The 18665-nt window shown below is 35.1% G+C and overlaps 2 protein-coding genes and 1 long non-coding RNA gene across 3 annotated transcripts; 1 reads left to right on the top strand and 2 right to left on the bottom strand.

Moving 5' to 3' along the window:
* Positions 1 to 2397: 2397 nt before the first annotated feature.
* On the bottom strand, positions 2398 to 5909 carry LOC141377020 (uncharacterized). Its single transcript, XR_015506069.1, has 4 exons — positions 5710 to 5909; positions 5024 to 5071; positions 4215 to 4352; positions 2398 to 2844 (listed from the first exon to the last, which is right to left on the bottom strand). It is a non-coding gene; the product is annotated as an uncharacterized LOC141377020 (long non-coding RNA).
* A 1406-nt stretch (positions 5910 to 7315) lies between these two features.
* On the bottom strand, positions 7316 to 16294 carry dnajb12a (DnaJ heat shock protein family (Hsp40) member B12a). Its single transcript, NM_212659.1, has 9 exons — positions 16107 to 16294; positions 15509 to 15680; positions 15268 to 15413; positions 12628 to 12804; positions 12430 to 12509; positions 11544 to 11653; positions 10029 to 10201; positions 8257 to 8391; positions 7316 to 8162 (listed from the first exon to the last, which is right to left on the bottom strand). The coding sequence occupies exons 1-8, from the start codon at positions 16237 to 16239 to the stop codon at positions 8267 to 8269; spliced, it is 1116 nt and encodes a 371-aa protein (NP_997824.1). The 5' UTR covers positions 16240 to 16294; the 3' UTR covers positions 7316 to 8162; positions 8257 to 8266.
* A 619-nt stretch (positions 16295 to 16913) lies between these two features.
* Positions 16914 to 18665, top strand: trmt2b (tRNA methyltransferase 2B). The gene has a single exon (NM_001122943.2). It carries the CDS (start codon positions 17149 to 17151, stop codon positions 18589 to 18591), a length of 1443 nt encoding a protein of 480 aa, NP_001116415.2. The 5' UTR covers positions 16914 to 17148; the 3' UTR covers positions 18592 to 18665.

Below are 18665 nucleotides of genomic sequence, written 5' to 3'. Positions count from 1 at the left end.
AAAGTGGCTTACATTTAGACAGGCATTGCAAATCATGCAAATTCTGCAAAACAAGGGATTTGAGGGAAAAATCAGACAGACAGACAGACAGACAGACAGACAGACAGACAGACAGACAGACAGACAGACAGACAGACAGACAGACAGACAGACAGACAGACAGACAGATAGATAGATAGATAGATAGATAGATAGATAGATAGATAGATAGATAGATAGATAGATAGATAGATAGATAGATAGATGCTCTCACAACCGTCTCTGAGGAAGAACCTTTTGAAATGGAACAGTTTTGTACTTTTTACCCATTAATATACATTTAGGTATCCAATTAGGATACTAATATGGACCATTTGATGCTAAAGTTGACTTTTTCCTAATAGTGTCTGATGGTGCATGTCTGACGGTACATGTGCAGTCGATTTGCAGCCAGAATCTTCTCACTTTTTCAAAAGGTACTGCGCAAGTAACAGCTTTCTTACCTTATTTTCATAGTATATATATATATATATATATATATTGATGGTAGTTGTATGAAATTGTACACGTGCAGTTTAGGATCCTTATAAAGATAAAGTTAATGAATGCTATAAATCTAGCCGTTACAGATAAAATTCCTATACACTACCTGACAAAAGTCTTGTTGCCTATACTAGTTATAGGAATAAGAAAATGATAATTTAACTTCTAGTATCATTTGGTATCAGAAGTGGCTTATAGAAGGGAAAGACCTCTGAATTACACGTATTATACCTAAATAAAATATGATAATGTCTTGATTTTTTATGATTTAATTAGGACAGTAAGGTCTGACTTTGCTTAGACAAAAGTTTGTCACTTAACAGAAATAATGTACAGTACAGAACACAAGTCATGGTGCAGTGGTAAAAAGAGCTAATATTGTGTATGAGTCCCATGAGCTTGCACGACTGCATCCATACACCTCTGCAATGACTCAAATAACTTATTAATAAAGTCATCTGGAATGGCAGAGAAAGCGTTCTTGCAGGACTCCCAGAGTTCATCAATATTCTTTTGATTAATCTTCAATGCCTCCTCCTTCATCTTACCCTCGACATGCTCAATAACGTTTATTTCTAGTGAGTGGGCTGGCCAATCCTGAAGCACCTTGACCTTCTTTGCTTTTAGGAACTTTGATGTGGAGGCTGAAGTATAAGAAGCGCTATCCTGCTAAAGAATTTGCCCTCTCCTGTGGTTTGTAATGTAATGGAGAGCACAAATGTCTTGATACCTCAAGCTGTTGATGTTGCCTTCCACTCTGCAGATCTCTCACATGCCTTCATACTGAATGCAACCCCAAACCAGGATTTTTCCTTTACCAAACTTGACTGATTTCTATATTGACTGTATTTGTGATGATTGAGATTCAGTTCAACAGAGGGCTCATCTGAAAAAAACTACCTTCTCCCATCTTTCCAAATGATTAATTACAAGTCAAGTTATTATATGTTGCTTACATCTGGCATTGACGGCAAAAATTTTGTCAGTTAGTGTAGGTCTACACAATCCAATGTCACACTGGGAATCAAACAAGGACTTTTGTTGTTGCTGACATCATAAATGTTCTACACTCTGAAAGTGGTTCTTTTTCTTGTAATCATAGCAGAATATGGTGCTATGTATGACCTTAAACTCCCCTAAAAAGAACTAGAACCACTTACCAGTGTTAAATAGCACCTCAACCACCACAAAAATGCTGAAGAACCAATGTTGTGTGTGTCTGTGTGCATGTGAGATTAAAGTACATAAGCAGCACATCAATGCTAGATTAATCTCTTTCCTCTCACATGCACTATGAAAGAAACATCAAATGTTTAGAGGTGATGTTGTACTCTACACACCAGAATGGGACGGGACAGGGTGCAGTTTTTTCCCTGCTCTCAGCACTTCTCAGCACTGCATCCCGCGCGGTGTCACTTCTACCACTGATATGCTGCAGTGAAGGCAAATTCTACACTCACCCGGCTTCATTTCAGTCTTTCATCTGCACTGAGAGTCTGAAGAGTCCCAGATTTCATTACCTTGTACGTAAAGCCATACTCTTCTATGTTTACCTTTAGTGATTTTTAGTGATACTGATATGTTTTTTTTCACCTTTGCTGAAGCAAGCAAGGGGAGTTTTGTTTTCCAGAGTAACTGAGACATATCTATAATAACAAGATATAGGAAAGCTGTCATAATCCAAAGATGTTCAGCAGTAATGATTATGTACGCTATCCTGTCTGCTCATCAAAACAGTAAAATATATTGATTTAGGCTATAAAAATTAAGAAAATAGATGGACGCTAGAACAATATTAATTCTCTGAGTTAATTTTCACAATAAACGTGAATGTAGCGATGCTTTTAGTTACCTACAAAAGACAATGTTGCCATAGATGATAATGGAGTGATTTAATGCCAACTATTTATTTGGCACAGAAAAAGAATCTTTTTCTATCTCGAGGAAAAAGAATTTTTGGATTTGAAAACTATTTTTGGGTGATGCAGTGGCGCAGTAGGAAGTGCTGTCACCTCACAGCAAGAAGGTCACTGGTTTGAGCCCCGGCTGGATCAGTTGGCGTTTCTGTGTGGAGTTTGCATGTTCTCCCTGCGTTCGCGTGGGTTACCTCAGGGTGCTCCGGTTTTCCCTACAGTCCAAAGACATGCAGTACAGATGAATTGGGTGAGCTATATTGTCCGTAGTGTATGAGTGTGGATAAGTGTGCGTGGATGTTTCCCAGAGATGGGTTGCGCCTGGAAGGACATCCGCTGCGTAAAAACATGCTGGATAAATTGCCGGTTCATTTCGCTGTGGTGACCTCAGATAAATAAAGGGACTAAGCTGAAAAGAAAATGAAAGAAGGAAAACTACTTTTGTCAAAAATGTTATAAATCATGAAGCAAACCAAACCAGCAGTGAAGAAAATTACAATGTTACAAACTTTGACAATGAAACAAGACTGTATATATAACAAGTTTAATTAGGGTTAAATAGGGTAAAACTAAGCTTATACTTCAATCCCAGAAAGCATTGTAAATATCATTTCATTTTGCATAACTTTTTTGGAATTGGGCCAAGTTAAAATATCTCTTTGGTACGTAGTCCTTGTGACTAAGGCCAATTCTACCCCTTACCTGATTTTGTGCGTTTATGTGAAGTGGTAGGAGTGTCCCAATTTTAGCGCTTAAAATGGAGATTTTCCAAAACCACACTAGAAACCAAGAGGTATGAAAATTTTCCAGAATACACCATCTACAATGACAACATGGCTGCATATGTAAGTCAGGAGATGCACAAACTACTATTTTTTGCCATTATTAAGAATTTTTGCAAACAAACAAGCATATGTTTTAATACATTCATAACTGCATTCGTGTTTTACAGTTACGATTTAATAAAAAGAAGATTAAAACTTCCTGCTAAATTTATTTAACTATTAACTATAACAACTCCTACATAGTAGTCCCAAAACATACTTTGCAACATCACATCTGTCACTCGATGACACTTGAATACCTTGTCAGAAAAGTGAAGTAGCTTTAAGTATTAATACCCTCTAAGAAATACTGTGTTATTCAAACCCAATTTAGGTAAAATACGGACAAACCCAAACATTGGCTTAAATTTGATTCTATAAATTTGATTTAAAAACATAAACTTTGCAGTTGGTTTAGTCTGTATTACTCCCAGAATAGGGTTAAAATAACCCAGCATTTTTTAGAGTGTATGTACCTTTAAAGTACCAATATGGACCATTTAGTTACACAACGTGTACCTTTTGAAAAGGTTCTGGCACAGTGACAGCTTCTGTACCTTTACTTCTCAAAGTGTGCATTATACGCATTATTTTTTTCATTCTTCACCACTAGTATAAATCTGCACTCAAAATGTCAGCCGCAGAAAATGTCTTTCTCTGAAGCACACTGCATAATCTTTAAAGTGGTTCAATTAATCTTGGCTGAAGGCGTTAAACAATGCCTTAGCCTATTATTGCCTTCCTCCGTATACAGCAATAGTGGCAGACGTGATCTTTGCACAGTTTTGCTGACAGAAGGATTTTAGAGTTGTGTTAGGGTTAGGTTCCCCAATAAGGGCGCCAAATTGTAAATGGCATGACATTTGAATAAATTACTCATCTGTGCAATAATGCCACTGAAGGAAAGAGACCTCCTCACGGTCCACTAGATAAGCGGCTTGGATCTCCATCTTACCCTTAAGTGTAACTTTATACCTAAACTTGCTGTGCTGCGTATTGGAACTGCATGAAAGAACACCACATCTCAGCAAGAATTATCCAACATCAGAGTTTCTCCAGGCCCTCTGGGAGCTGGGATCCTTTTCGGCCTCCCCTGCAATAAATCAAATCTTAAGTGGAACAGTATTTTAGACAAAGACACACACACAGACACAATATTTAGATGCGGTGTGCTATATGTTTTTGATATTAATAATCAAACATATTCCTCTCTCACTGCAAGAAATAGAAATATCCAGCAAGGCCACAACATCTCTTGAACATTGAAAGGAGACATTTTTTAAGTTGCAGCGGTATTTTTATGTATAGGGGAAAAAAAGTGAGTGTATGCAGTTTCAGTGGCAATAGCAAGCTACATTTGAAAGGATGAGATGCTGAAATGCTCTCCAAAATCATGCTTTCTTTGTAACACATGAATGCACATAGAGCACACTCTGCAAAGAACAATATTATAATGAATGTGCCATGCTAAGTATGCAAATAGGTAGACAAGATAGAAACATCAATTATTTATGGTCTTGGCAATTATAGATTATAGATAGACTGACTGATAAATTGATTAGTTAATGGTTTAACTGTAATAATCATGTATTAATGTTTGTAGTAAAACCATGGTTATTATTTGAACGGGTATTCTGTGAACATTATAAATCAGAGTAACAAAAACTGCTTGTGTCTAAAGTAAGAAAGTATTACAGTATGAATTCGATGACATTTAAGAGTAAATCATTTATGAGCACTGTTAAATAATTTACATTTACTCACCATTTGCTCTCCCTCAGGTGGTTCCATACCTTTATGAGATTCCATTTTCTGTTGAACACAAAAGGAGAAGAAAAGTTTAAGAAACCTGTAACAATTGACCTCCATAGTACGTGTTTGTCCAGTATGGAAATTGATACTAACAGGTTTTGTGTATAAAAAGAAAAAATGATATTTGTGACAAGTAAATTGAATAAATTTCCATTTTTGGGTGAACTACCCCTTTAAAACCTCTATAAGAAAGCAATCCAAACCTTTAACTTTTGTTTTAGCTTATTTAACCCTTACAACAAACAGCAACGTCAAAATCTAGTGTGAAAATCAGGCATTTTAATTAGTGTTATAGTTCAAATCGCACTATGGGAATGCAATATCTAGTCAGTCAGATAGGCTATGTCTGAAGATAATAATGATTTCAGGACTTCAACCATCAGTGACCACAGACAAAACAGAAGACTGTCTTTATTCCCCAAAAAACATGGTGTTTCTATGGCTACTGACTCCTCAAAGCAGTCCAGGGACTGTCGTGTTGCTCCTCCTCTCCTCTCTGTGTGTTGGCCATTAAAACAAGTGAAAAGCAGCTCTGACCAACAACACTAAATCTGTCTGCATCAGTCAGTATTCCTCAATCCTTCTGAATTTCATCCTAATAAAAACGTTTTCTTCAGTGTTGAAAGGTCAAATCTTACCTGAGCATTGCTATACAAATGCCCATTGTTGATAAGCTGTGGACGAGGTTTGTTATTGTAGCCTGAAACAATGAAATCCTAGCAACAAGATCACTGATACTAATGTACATTTCTGTGTTCTATGTTTGAATATTGTTTTCCAGTGTGATAGACACGAATATTAAACAATAACGTCCATTTCTTCAGTGGTTTCAAGTGGCAAAGCTCATGACTGCCTCCTGGTGTAAGACTGCTAACAAAACATCTTTAATGTATTTTTTAAAACACTCTTTTTCCTCTTTCATTCGGTAAAATGCATGCAATTTTAATAATAAAAATATTTTTTAAACATCACAAACAAGCGTTTTTGTTTCCCTCAGTTGACATTTCAATGGAAAATTGGATAACTACGTTTCCATTAATGTATATTAACATGACCTAAGAATGATACTAGCAAAGAATTTATTAGTTAATAGTTCATTTAGATAGTTCACCATTCACTAGTTTAGCAAAAAGTCATAAAGTGTTTGTTAACATAAGTAATAATGTAGTAACAAAGTTACTTTGTTTTCATTAACATAAATGAAGATGTATACTGTAATGAACACATTTAGTCAAAGAACATCGTTGTAAAGTGTTAACGGTAAACGTAACTACTTCAAAGCAATGTTTAGCTGTAATTTTTTAGTAAAATAAATGTGGTCTTGGTATGACCTTAACAATAGTGGCAATGTTCTCAAACAGATTTAAATGATAAAATACTGTTCTTTGGTATATTGAGACTTAAAATTTAATTCAGAATGATTTATAACATACTTTCCTCATCCTTTTAAAGACAACACACTTACCAAAAGTGTTCCTCAAGTTGTCAACCATCTTGAAGATTTACAAAGGCCTGTGGCCAAGCTAATGAAAGGCATGGGGTTTTCCCTCAAAAAGTGGACTTTTTGCAGTCATTCAACTCATTTTGTATTTAACAATGAAGTTAAGTATATAAATTAAATATTGCATTTTAGTCACTGTTTAGCACTTCTTTTTTTTTTTGTTGTTGTTGATTAGCTTGTCGGGTGGTCATCTTAACTACACCTTTTGATGTACTAAATACATTTCCTAAATATTTAGAATAAGGAAATATGAAAAATATCATTAGAAAAAAATGTTATTTCTAAATTAAAAAACTTAGGTCTTTTTTTTTTTTTTTTTTTTAAAGGTCAAGTAGCCTCTTGTCACTTATTAGCCAAATAATAATTTTCGATGAGTTATATACACAACTTGTGATGGCATAGCGGTCAAAAAAGAACAAATGAGCTCATGCATGGGACAAATTCTGGACCCGTGTTAGAGAGGAGTGGGTCATTCGAACCACCCGAACTCCCTGGCTACAGGCCTGATTACATAATTTAATTATCAGTTTAAGACTATTCATTTTGGCTCAGTTTCGTTCATTACAAATATTCTTTGATTTAGATGTGTGAATTGTGAATGAATATCTTTCGAATAGACACAAAGTAAGTAAAAGGTATGACTGCTTTTAATCACTTTAAACAAAATAAAACAAAAAAACAAATAAAAAAAACCTAACAGCTTGCAGTAATAAATTAAACATAATTATGTAAATTTGTTTTTGTTTTTTAAAAGAAAATTTATTTGTATTGTTCATTTCTGTGTTGGGTAACTATATTACATTACATACATACATGCAAAATCATAAAATCAAACAACTGAAAGAAAAAAAAAGCAAATAAAAATTAGTATTTTAGTAGTTTAAGCAATGATGTTTTTCCTTCCTATATTACATTTATGCAGAGACTTGCAGTATACAGTAAGACTGGAGCTGGCAAGGCACTTGAAAAAGTTTGCAAATAAACAATTAAAATGTATGCTTATAAAGATTCTAACAAAATAAATTTAAAAAATGGAAGAAAATAGTATGACACAATTTAATAAATACAAATATTAATTTCCATTTTCATAAATCTCAAACATTTTTTTTAAAAATCCAGTGAACAATTCGGTCAGTCCTGAATGAAATCTACATATCGTTTATATTTCTGTGGTCAGATAATAGATTTAAACACTACTAGAAACGTCAGAGTTGGCTCAGAAAACCCAAACAAGGGTGTTGAAAAAATGCTTCAAAAAGAAAAGAGGTGTAAATGATAAAAAAGACAAAGCAGTAAGCTAGCAGCATCGACTACCATTTAACAGCGGTGTACTTCCCTCTCTACCAGCAAGTCATCAGATTATAAATTCTTAAACAATTTCATTAATAAATCCGCATTTAAAGCCGTTTTCAAGGATCTTAAGGATTTTCTGCAGATTTGGAAGGAGAGATGAGTGAACTCTTGTGGCACCAGGATGAGCTTTCTTTGCTTTTCTTGAACTGGTGCAATGCAAATGTCCCATTTTAGCATGAAGAACAGAACTTTTCTGTACACGATCATCGTGAAAATGGTGTCATGACAGGACACTACCTGAAACGGTAAACCAAAGTGTTTGCTCAGAGAAAAGAAAGCAGAAAATAAACAACTGTACATTTAGAGAAGAAAAGTAAAAGCATCGACTCACTTTCTGCTACTCAGTGTCCGTGTAACACAACCTGTATATCTGAAAGTTTAGAGCAACTGGGTGTCGCCATTTTCTGCGCCCTTTGGTACAAGTCAGCATCCCCAAAGTAACGTGCCCGATACAACAAGCCTTCCTCTGCAAACCAACGCACAGATATTTAGATTTCCTGAATGTGATACAGAATTACATTTATGTTCCACTGTAAACCTGTTATTTCAATGGTTAAAAAATAAAAATGCTATGTTTAAAATCCATAATGTTACTTTCCCAGAATTCATTTATTTTTGCTTTTTTGGCTGACATTACTATGGTTCTTTTTATTTGTTTTTTCTCTTGAGTTATGCACATTAGAGTTTTATGTTATATCTATAGTTAATAAATAATGTTTATTGCATTACTTTAATTTAATGTGTGTTACCATGATGGTGTTTAGCAGTTGTGTGAATGATATCAAGCATGAATGATATTGACACTAAATGAATGATATTTCATGAATGATATTTACACTAAATTTTGGAAGTTTCTTTTGTGTTACTACTATATTTTAAAGGTTAAATTCAGGAAAGCACAGCTGCTATTTTTTTACTACCATAAATGTAACTTGTTTTTTTGTTTTTTTACAGTGTATGTACATTTTTATGTTTAATCCGATCCTATCGTATCTTATTTTTTGGGAGGGGGTGTCACTTCTATGTAAATTAACATAAATGATTAATAGAACTGTATTTAACAAAGCAATATATTTATCGTCCATATTAACTGGGAAAAGGGATGTACATTGCTGGACATTGTGTGTAAAATATTGCTTTTGCTCTATTTAAAAATTCAATTAAAAAATAGATGTACAATGAAAGTCTTTTTAGCATAAGTTTCTCCCCAAATTAAAATAGTGTATGGATAAAGTTTAGACTACATTTATATAAAGGTTACATTTTTTTAAAAGCCTGTAAAATATATAATTTTTTTAAAATATCTTTTTTTTAAAGCCTCGTTAATTCTAAAATATTTAGAGTTAATCCATAAAAATTAAGTTTTAAATAATGAGATTATTACTTTATGTAGTAAACTCTACAACATGACGGGAACGTATTTTCGGTTACAATACGGTCTTTCATGCTGATGAGTTGTCATGAAGACGGTGCAGTTTCTGTTTGTGTATTATATAATAATAGTCCTACAAGGGTCATGTATTTCTGAATGTTTGTAGTAAACAAAACCACACATTCATTTCAACTGACACAGTCTTTTCGCCATTTACTTTTAACAACCGTTAGAACACATCACAACTTGATTAGATGTACTACTTGGTATCACTTTATTTTGATGGTCCATTTAATGCACTTTGTTGAATTTAAATTACATTACATTTAAATGTCATTAGATTATAAGTAGAATGTTAAGTTTGGGTTAGTGTAAGTTGACATGTACAGGCAAAGTTTCTTATAGTCGGTTTGATGTCTGTTGAAGGCGCAGTATCAGCTGATATTAAGCAGACTACTAATACTCAAAAAGGAATAAATGTGTACAACAAAATGTGTAATGGGACCATTAAAATAGTCTTAACGACTAATTATATATCTAAAATCTATAAATTTTAGTGACATTATGCATTATAAACTAAACTTGTTTTTTTTATAACTGGATTTCAACACTTTTTGTTGGGTGGAAATGAATATACAAAAACTTAAAAATGATGCTAATTAAACAAAAAAGTAACAGCAGATTTCAGAATATTCATTCGAGAACCTACAAGTAGAGTTAGTGTCACATACTTTGCTGTTTCTCCTTCCAGCAGTTGTTTCTCAGATTGGATATATAGTCCTCCTCCACACTTTGTTCAACATTCTTGAGATTCATCCCCTTATATTCTTCTGAGAAGTGGTCGCCCACATAGTAAGGCACCTTCAGAGTAGCAGTTTGTCGCCTGCTTGTGTGGCCCAGGGATCTAAAACAAGTGGAATGTTTGATAAAGCCAGAGATTTTGATCACTTTCATGACAACCAGCATTTTTTAACAAGATAAACGTGTTTTTACTTTCACTTTGAGCATTTTTCTGTAGATTTAAAAACCAACAATATGTGATTAAGGTAGTTTGATGTTTAACTCAAAGCACACAATAGCCATGTTTACACTGAACTATTTTTATACACATTTAGAAATATCATATAAAAACTGCTTAATGGAAACTCCATGATGCACATACACACTGAAACAAACCGCAAACAACAGAGTAAAAAAAAAATCTACATAAAATACAATGGAAACACTTTGGCCCACATTGGTTTCTCTAACCACAGCAAATTCTCTTTTTTTAATATTTGATGCCAGTTTATCAGGAAGCAATGAATTTGTTCTCTTTGACTCATTGGATGGAAACAGTGCTTTATTCGCAAATTGTTATGCAATATTCCAGTTTTCCAATTAGCATCTTTGGATGGCAACATAGCTAATAAGATAGAGAAAGAGCTTCTGATAACTAACTGTAATGTAATGCATTTTTATTTATTGCCATGTCAGCAACCAAGGCTATTTTTATGGCCAGAGAACATTTCAATAATAAATATACAATTAAAAACAACAAACAAATGAATACATAAATAAGATTTTAGTGCTAATACATGAAAAATAATCTTTTTTTTTTTTTTGGTGTTACTTTTTGTTAATGTCCTTAAGAGAGCTAATTTAATTTTAAAAAGCCTTATGGAATCATTAAGGCATTAAGTGGGGTCTTTAAATTGAGCAAAAAAGCATTGGTTAATCTTGTATGTCCAATATGACATCTGGTAAAAATCACTTGGTCAAATCAGGTCTTAAAATGTCATAAAACACTTTTTGAGATTTCAGGTAGTATTTCATACAATTTATTATTTTCCAATCAATCCCACTCCTCCTGCCACTTATTTAAAATGTAAATGTTGATAAAAGGTCTCATCTCTGAAGGAGGAATTTGTAATTGTTGACCACTTGTTTTAAAGCATCCTTAGCCCAACATGTCTAAATAACCAACCAACCAATCAACCAATCAACCAACCAACCAATTAACAACTGTCTGTATGTCTGTATGCATGTCTGTATGCATGTCTGTATGCATGTCTGTATGCATGTCTGTATGCATGTCTGTATGCATGTCTGTATGCATGTCTGTATGCATGTCTGTCTGTCTGTCTGTCTGTCTGTCTGTCTGTCTGTCTGTCTGTCTGTCTGTCTGTCTGTAACATATTCAAATTAATTAGACCTGATCATTTTATAAGATATAAATGCACATTTTGTTCAATGTTGGGTCTTACGGTCTATGGCTGAGGCTGTATGGAGGACTGGAAACCATCATCTGGCTGAGAGCAGAGACTATTATCAGAATAAGTATGGGCATCAGCTGGACAAACAATGCAAGGCCGCCCTGGAAAGAAAGGGGGAAAAAAAGATGAAAAGAGTCATACCTGCTCAATTAATGCATTGTAACTGATGTCAGCAGTTTTTGTTCAGCAATGATTATGGGATAAGATCTCACATAATTGATTAAATAATATTTAAAGACTGAAAATTAAATATACTTTGCTTGGAATGTACTCAACTTTTTGGTATCACCAGTTAAATCCTAAAAAACATTACTCCATTACAATTTATTTGACACAAATAAGCTCTTGAAAGCTGTTTAGTTCACACTAATTCTGACAGTCAGATGTAGATTTCAGAAATCTTTGCTACTCATTACAAAAAAAAAAGTCTACAGGCAAATTGTGTGCAATGCAGCACAATTATCAAATCATTTTATTTGGCTTCAAGAGATCGTTCAACTAAAAATGAAAACTACCTCATTATTTACCCTCGGGTTTAAAACATTCAACTTTGTCAAATACAAAAGATAGTTTGAAGAATGCTTGCTCCTGGCATCCATTTACTTCCATAGTATGGGAAAAAAATAACATGGAAGTCAATGGGTACCAGCTTCCAGTATGATTCAAAATAACTTGTGTTCAATAGAAGAAAGAAACTCAAAAAGGTCTGGACTAGTAAAGGGTGCGTACAGACTATTTGGGTGATCAATCTCTTCATTCGGTACTTTCTAAATGCTAAATGTATATAAATTTGCTAAAATCTTAAAGTAAATGCACACTGTTATAAGCTTATAAGTCCAAACCCCTCCCAAAACATGCAGGACAATCGAGCTCTTACCTCTCTCTGTTGTTCTTGTCGTTCGTGTCGCTGTTGATGGCCAAACCTCATCCTGCCATTGCTATACACGTGAACATTACCTAGAAACGCAGGCAAAAATGGCACAATGACACATTAAACGGTCCTGAATGTATTAGACCACAACCACTAACACACTGCACTTCAAAAGCCACATTTTGAAAAGGTCACAAGACTTACTGGTTGGAAATCCACCTCCGAAGAACATGTTGAACAGATCCTCAGGGGAAATATCTGCCTCGAAATTTCTATGATAGGTCCTGTGCCTGTGAGTAGGGTGAGCTTTTTCTTCACCGTAGACATCATACTGCCTTCTTTTTTCAGGGTTACTAAGAACTGCGTACGCATTACCTATAGCTGTTGGAAGTCCAAAAAAACAAAACAAATGAGTAGATGACATGCAAAATTACGTGTAATGACTGCTGACAAACTGAAACAATGAGTTTAAAGAGACAGTTCACCCAAAATTTTACATTTTATCATCATTAACTTATCTTTCATATGTTCTAAACAATAATGGGATTCATTCTAAGGTTAAAAAGATGATATTCTGAAGAAACAGGAATGGAAACAGCAGCCATTGACTTCCATTCTATGTTTTTTCAATACAAGAATGTCAATGGCTTAATTGAAATAAAATTGCAAATGTGAAGCTGTGATTGTCATGCACATCTAGTCAGGAAAGCACGGTTGTGTGATCAGTAGAAAACTAGTCAGAAACGATAATCACAAAGAAAAACTCAGGAAATCCCCATAGGGATTGCTGAAAAAACAAGATTTAACTAGTTTTATTGATTCAACGTGACTAATAAACACATGACGACGAAATCATCTCAAAAAGGGATATAATTCAAACCCTCAACTAAATTTATGAAAGGACTTGAGAGTAAAAACATGTTATCAAATGTAGTATTTTCACATGCTTTTCAGATGTAGCTGAATTTACAACACAGATTCGTAGGTGTCAGCTGTCATCGCCACAAAACAATTACCTTGATTTCATTATTTCTGTAGAAAATTATGAATGTGATTTTGTGTATCTTGTCAGTGAACAACGACTCTGGAGTAAATGACGCTACTAGGTTGATGCAATAGTCTAGTATTAACCTGCAACACTGATTCTGTCAATTGCTCTTATCAAAAAGTCATAATAGAAGTTTATTGTATTATTTTGGTGTTTTGATACAACCGATTGACACCCAATTGGCACTAATTCAAAAGTGAAAGTAATCAAACAGTGGACAGAACTTGTGAGCTTTATAACAGACCCCTGTCTCCAGTGATACCAACTATCAGTGTTACCCCATGTCAGTTAACTGGTGGGAAAATTTTGCCACCATCACAACCCTAGTTGCTACATCTGAAAACACATGTGGAGTCTTACTGGAACCAGATTTACGGACAAGAAGCACATCAAAATCGATCAATCGTCAAGCCCTACTTCCAATATTATTTAAAATATCCTCTTTTGTGTTCAAAACTCAGAAAACTAAACTCATACAGGTTTAAAACGACTTTAGTGCAAGTAAATGGTGAGTATATCATCACTTTTGGGTGAACTGTGCCTTTTACAATATGCTTAGAGCAAAGTTCTTTTTGATTTTTCATTTAGGGAAAAAAGAAGTCCAAAATCAGTGATGCTAAGCTTGGTCCTGGCCCTGATACCAAAATGCCTAATACTGAATACCAAAAACTGATACCACACAGCATGTTCACAGCAAAACACATAAAACAGAATAAATTGATATAACAATGGTTGTCTATAGATGTATACAATTGATAGAACGTTACACAATAATTTAATATTCATGCCTGTATAGCTGTGAGAGAGCAGATAAGTGAAGCCTGTTGAGTGGATTGAGAATGCTTCCTTTCACCACAGACATCAATGGAAAGTCTGTAGTTCGATTGGAGATGTCGACAACGAAAAAAAAAAAAAAAGGTAAAATAGTGCCCATATTGCAGAATTACTTTATGGTAACATGAGGAAAATAGAGCAAGAAAGCACATACATCTGCTGTATGATCTTGAATGTGGAGTGGACATGAACTGAACATGAGTGCATCACTTTGCTTTAAACTTAATTGTAGCATTACACAAACAGAAGATACACTGGCCTTTCACAATAAACAACATTTTGGCCTGTTAAAAACTGACAAATCTCTTTTATTGTTGCATGTGATTTGCTTGGTTGATGTTGCTCAAGTTTTATGATTTTTGCATACAGTGTGGTTCAATACATTATAATAAATGGCATGTTTTATTTTACTGCGATCTATATTGCAACATTGAGTATCATGTTTTAAGAGAAGAAATGAATAGCTCTATTTGGAACGAATTCATCATTTTAGATCATAGGTGTCCAACTCGATTCCTGGAGGGCCGCAGCTTTGTGCAGTTTTGCTCTGACCTTAATTAAACACACCTGATCCAACTAATCAGGTGTTTAAGACTACTAGAGACTATTAAGTAGGTGCGAGTTGGAGGTAGTTGAAGCTAAACTGTAGAGCCGTGGCCCTCCAGGAATTGAGTTTGAGACCATTGTTGTGGATTGATTAAGACGACTTTGTAGTGGAGTGCATCTGCTTAAAATGTAATAACGCATGAATGTGCGAATATAAAACCTACTTTACCTCAACTCTATAACTTAGTCACCTTGACCAATCGTTAGTTTGATGGTGTTCACCACCCGAAGCAAACTTCAATTTGGCAAGCAGTTTTGAACTTCATTTTAACCCAAGTTTGTCATAATTTGAGTCACAACAGTTTGTTTTTCGATTTCTCTTTCAGTATATGAGGGCATTATGGCAGGTACGTTACCTTTAAATGCTTCAGTGGCACCAGGTGCATGGTTTTTATCTGGATGAAACTTCAGAGCCAATTTTCGGTAAGCTTTTTTCAAATCCTCCTCAGAGGCTTCTTTACTGACTCCAAGAGTCTCATAATAGTCCTTACATCTCTTTATTCTGCATCATTGGAAACACGGATCACAGTTTAATGAACAAAAAAAGGCAAATAAACCACTACATGCATGTATAAACAATACTAAAAAAAAACTGACCTTTTGACAGCATCCAGCTGCTCTGATGTGTAAGGTTTGGCTGATTCTGTGGCACTATGACCAGAGGACTGGTCTTCCGTTTTGTGGTTTCTATTTCGTAAACCATGAGGTTCTCCATTGTTTTCTTCACTTGTGGAAGGTCCTCCGTTCATGATAATAGACTCTAATAAAGCTGAGAGAAGAGCACTTGCATTTTTAATAACAATCAATGTTTGCTAATCGTTTAGCCATCTGTTCAGACTGTCATCCCACTCTACAGTATATATCTAACGTTATATTTAAAAGAACGTATTTTAATTAGTTAATTTAAACATTTTAATTACTTTATTACGTAATTTCGATTTTGTTTTGTATTCACATATGTAAATACTAACACTCAAACAGATATTGAACAGAAGTGATAAAAACGGAAGTTAAACAGTTCGATAACGAACAGTTCGATCAAATAAAAGTATAAACTTCTGTTTTCCGTAGTCATAATAAGAGCTCGAGATGTCAGGGCCTTCATTAGCGTCTAACTACAGACTTGAGGTTCTCTAGTGGCCCTTTAACAAACCTCTTACGATCTCTGTTTTACACATATTTATATTACACGCACATCTCGCCTTGTCGGTGGGAAACAGCCTCTGTGCCTTTTCGAGAAACCGTCTGGCTTTGTCCTGTTCATTATCCCGCAGCGCTGCGATCGCTATTTCGATGCAGCGGTCCGCTTCGTCCTTATTTGAGTCCATTTTGACGGCGGAACTGATGACTGATCGCTTTCCTGACGCAAAGGCGCAGCTTGATGACGTTTTAGCAACGTCAAGAGTTTTTTACTAGTGAATAGTCCGTCCACCCTTTAGCTCTGTTGGTTTTAAACGCGCAAATAATGGTATTTGAATTGAGTAAGTACATTTAAGTGAATACAATTAAAAATGTAAAATAATAATTCGTGTTTAACTGATATATGAAGTAATTTGTTTTGCAATTAGATTAATTTTTCGTTTTCTTACCAATTTTTAAAAATAATTTTCCATGTGTGTGTCTATCAAATATTTTCAACAGACAACAAATCTAAATATATATATATATATATATATATATATATATATATATATATATATATATATATATATATATATATATATTAGAATTTAATTATTTAATTTACTAGCTTATAATAACAAAAACAGCAATGTTAATAATAATATTGATGATAATTATTATGATGATGAATTTCATTATTATTATTATTATTTACAATCATGGAATTGGGGACCAATGGGAGCCTGTTATTGAACAAAATTATAGTTAACTCTTACAATAACATTTTAACTGTAATAAAAACAAGTAAATATGCAATTAATAAAAATATTCTATTTCCGTAAATCTACGGAAGTTGAAGTCATGAAACAGAGTGGGCGCGCTAGTACAAAGTAACGCCACTGCAGTCTTTGATGTCGCGCGCCGTTTCATGGAAATGTTTTTAAGTTGTTTTGTGCACACGGAAAAAGGTAGAGAGAACAATATTTGTTTAAACAAATTGTTTACATATTTATGCTCAGAGACAGACTATATCCAAAACACCAACGTGAAACATAATTTGACTGCAGCGTTTTTGTCACTTGATAGAGTGAAGAAGTACACTTAAGATTCCACCAATGTCGTCTGCATTTAAAGCAATGCGTTTACATTTAACCTGCCCATTGCCGAAACAAGTCATTAATATACCCCAAACACTCTTTAGTTATTTAATAACAAATCAACGTGCTATCAATAACAGCTGCAAACCGGTGAAAACAAGCAACGCAAAGAAACCAAAACTTCCAACTACCAAACTCTCTTGGGAAGAAAGACTGTCAGACACTGTGACTCCTCTGTGGAGAATGACTTATGAGGATCAGCTTCAATGGAAATACGAGCATCAGAAGAAGATCCTACTTAAGATGATGAAGGAACTGTCTCAGGATCCAACACGTGCTTTTTCAGACCACTTAAACTTCCCTTTGCTTCCCATTGTAGCTTCACCGGTGAGAGATGGATACCGCAACAAATCCACCTTCTCTGTCAACAAAGGAATCGATGGGAATCCGAAAACTCTCGGATTCTACATTGGCACAGGAAAAGCGGGTAACATTGTATGCGTCCATGCTGATCATCTCCTGAGCATCCCTTCAAAACACAAAATGGTTGCAAGGTGCTATGAAGATTTTATACGCCTCTCACCGCTCAGGCCGTGCATCTTATTTGACGACGGCGGTCACTGGAGAGAAATCACAATAAGAACCAACTCCACCGGCCACACCATGGCTATAGTGTACTTTCATCCTCAATCTCTGACGCCTGAGGAGACAGACATCCATAAAGCTGCTCTGGTGGAGTATTTTACACAAGGTCCCGGAGCAATTTGCCAGCTGGACTCCCTTTACTTTCAGGAGACCACAATGACCCGTTGCAGTCATGAACAATCCCAGTATCAGCTTCTATATGGACAGACTCATATATATGAGGAGGTGCTCGGATTTAAGTTTCGTATTTCTCCTGATTCTTTCTTCCAGGTGAATCGGGAAGCAGCGGAGGCTTTGTATAAGACTGTGGCAGAGCTCAGTCAGCCTTGTGTTGGTGGCACCCTGCTGGATGTCTGTTGTGGCACTGGAGCCATCGGAATTTCGTTATCACCACAGATGGAGAGAGTCATTGGGATAGAGCTCATTGAGCAAGCAGTGGAGGATGCCAAGTTTAATGCAGCACTAAACAGAGTTTGTAATTGTGAATTTCTTGCAGGCAAAGCGGAAGTTGTTTTGCCAGATCTGATGGGAAGTTTGAGTTCTGATGGAGGCCTGACAGCCGTTGTCAATCCCTCCAGGGCTGGTTTGCATTATCGGGTGGTCCGAGCTTTGAGGAACCACTCAGCCATAAGAAGGCTTGTTTATATTTCATGTAAACCAGACGGGGAGGCGATGAGGAACTTTAGAGAGCTCTGCTGTAGTGTAGGTTTGGTTAGAAGAATCACTGGAGAAGCCTTCAAACCAGTCGTGGCTGTGCCTGTAGACCTGTTTCCACACACTCCTCACTGTGAACTGGTGCTTGTGTTTGAGCGATAAATGGATAGTGTTTTTGTAAAAGTGTTTGTGTACATATTTATGTCATTAAATGTCAATGCTAAATTGTCACTGCA

The sequence above is a fragment of the Danio rerio genome, chromosome 13 (genome assembly GCF_052040795.2).
Source record: "Danio rerio strain M-AB ecotype USA chromosome 13, GRCz13ab, whole genome shotgun sequence".
Classification (NCBI taxonomy): domain Eukaryota; kingdom Metazoa; phylum Chordata; class Actinopteri; order Cypriniformes; family Danionidae; genus Danio; species Danio rerio.
Note: the sequence above shows the minus strand (reverse complement) of the source record. Positions and strands in the feature narration are given on the sequence as shown.

What these genes read in the sequence shown, in the direction of transcription:
- dnajb12a (NM_212659.1), bottom strand. Translation starts at nt 16,239, where the DNA reads ATGGACTCAAATAAGGACGAAGCGGACCGCTGCATCGAAATAGCGATC. An exon ending in CAGCTGGATGCTGTCAAAAG is followed by an intron (nt 15,414 to 15,508) that starts GTCAGTTTTTTT and finishes CCAATGATGCAG; the next exon opens with AATAAAGAGATGTAAGGACT. An exon ending in GACAAGAACAACAGAGAGAG is followed by an intron (nt 11,654 to 12,429) that starts GTAAGAGCTCGA and finishes CTTTCTTTCCAG; the next exon opens with GGCGGCCTTGCATTGTTTGT.
- trmt2b (NM_001122943.2), top strand. Translation starts at nt 17,149, where the DNA reads ATGTCGTCTGCATTTAAAGCAATGCGTTTACATTTAACCTGCCCATTG.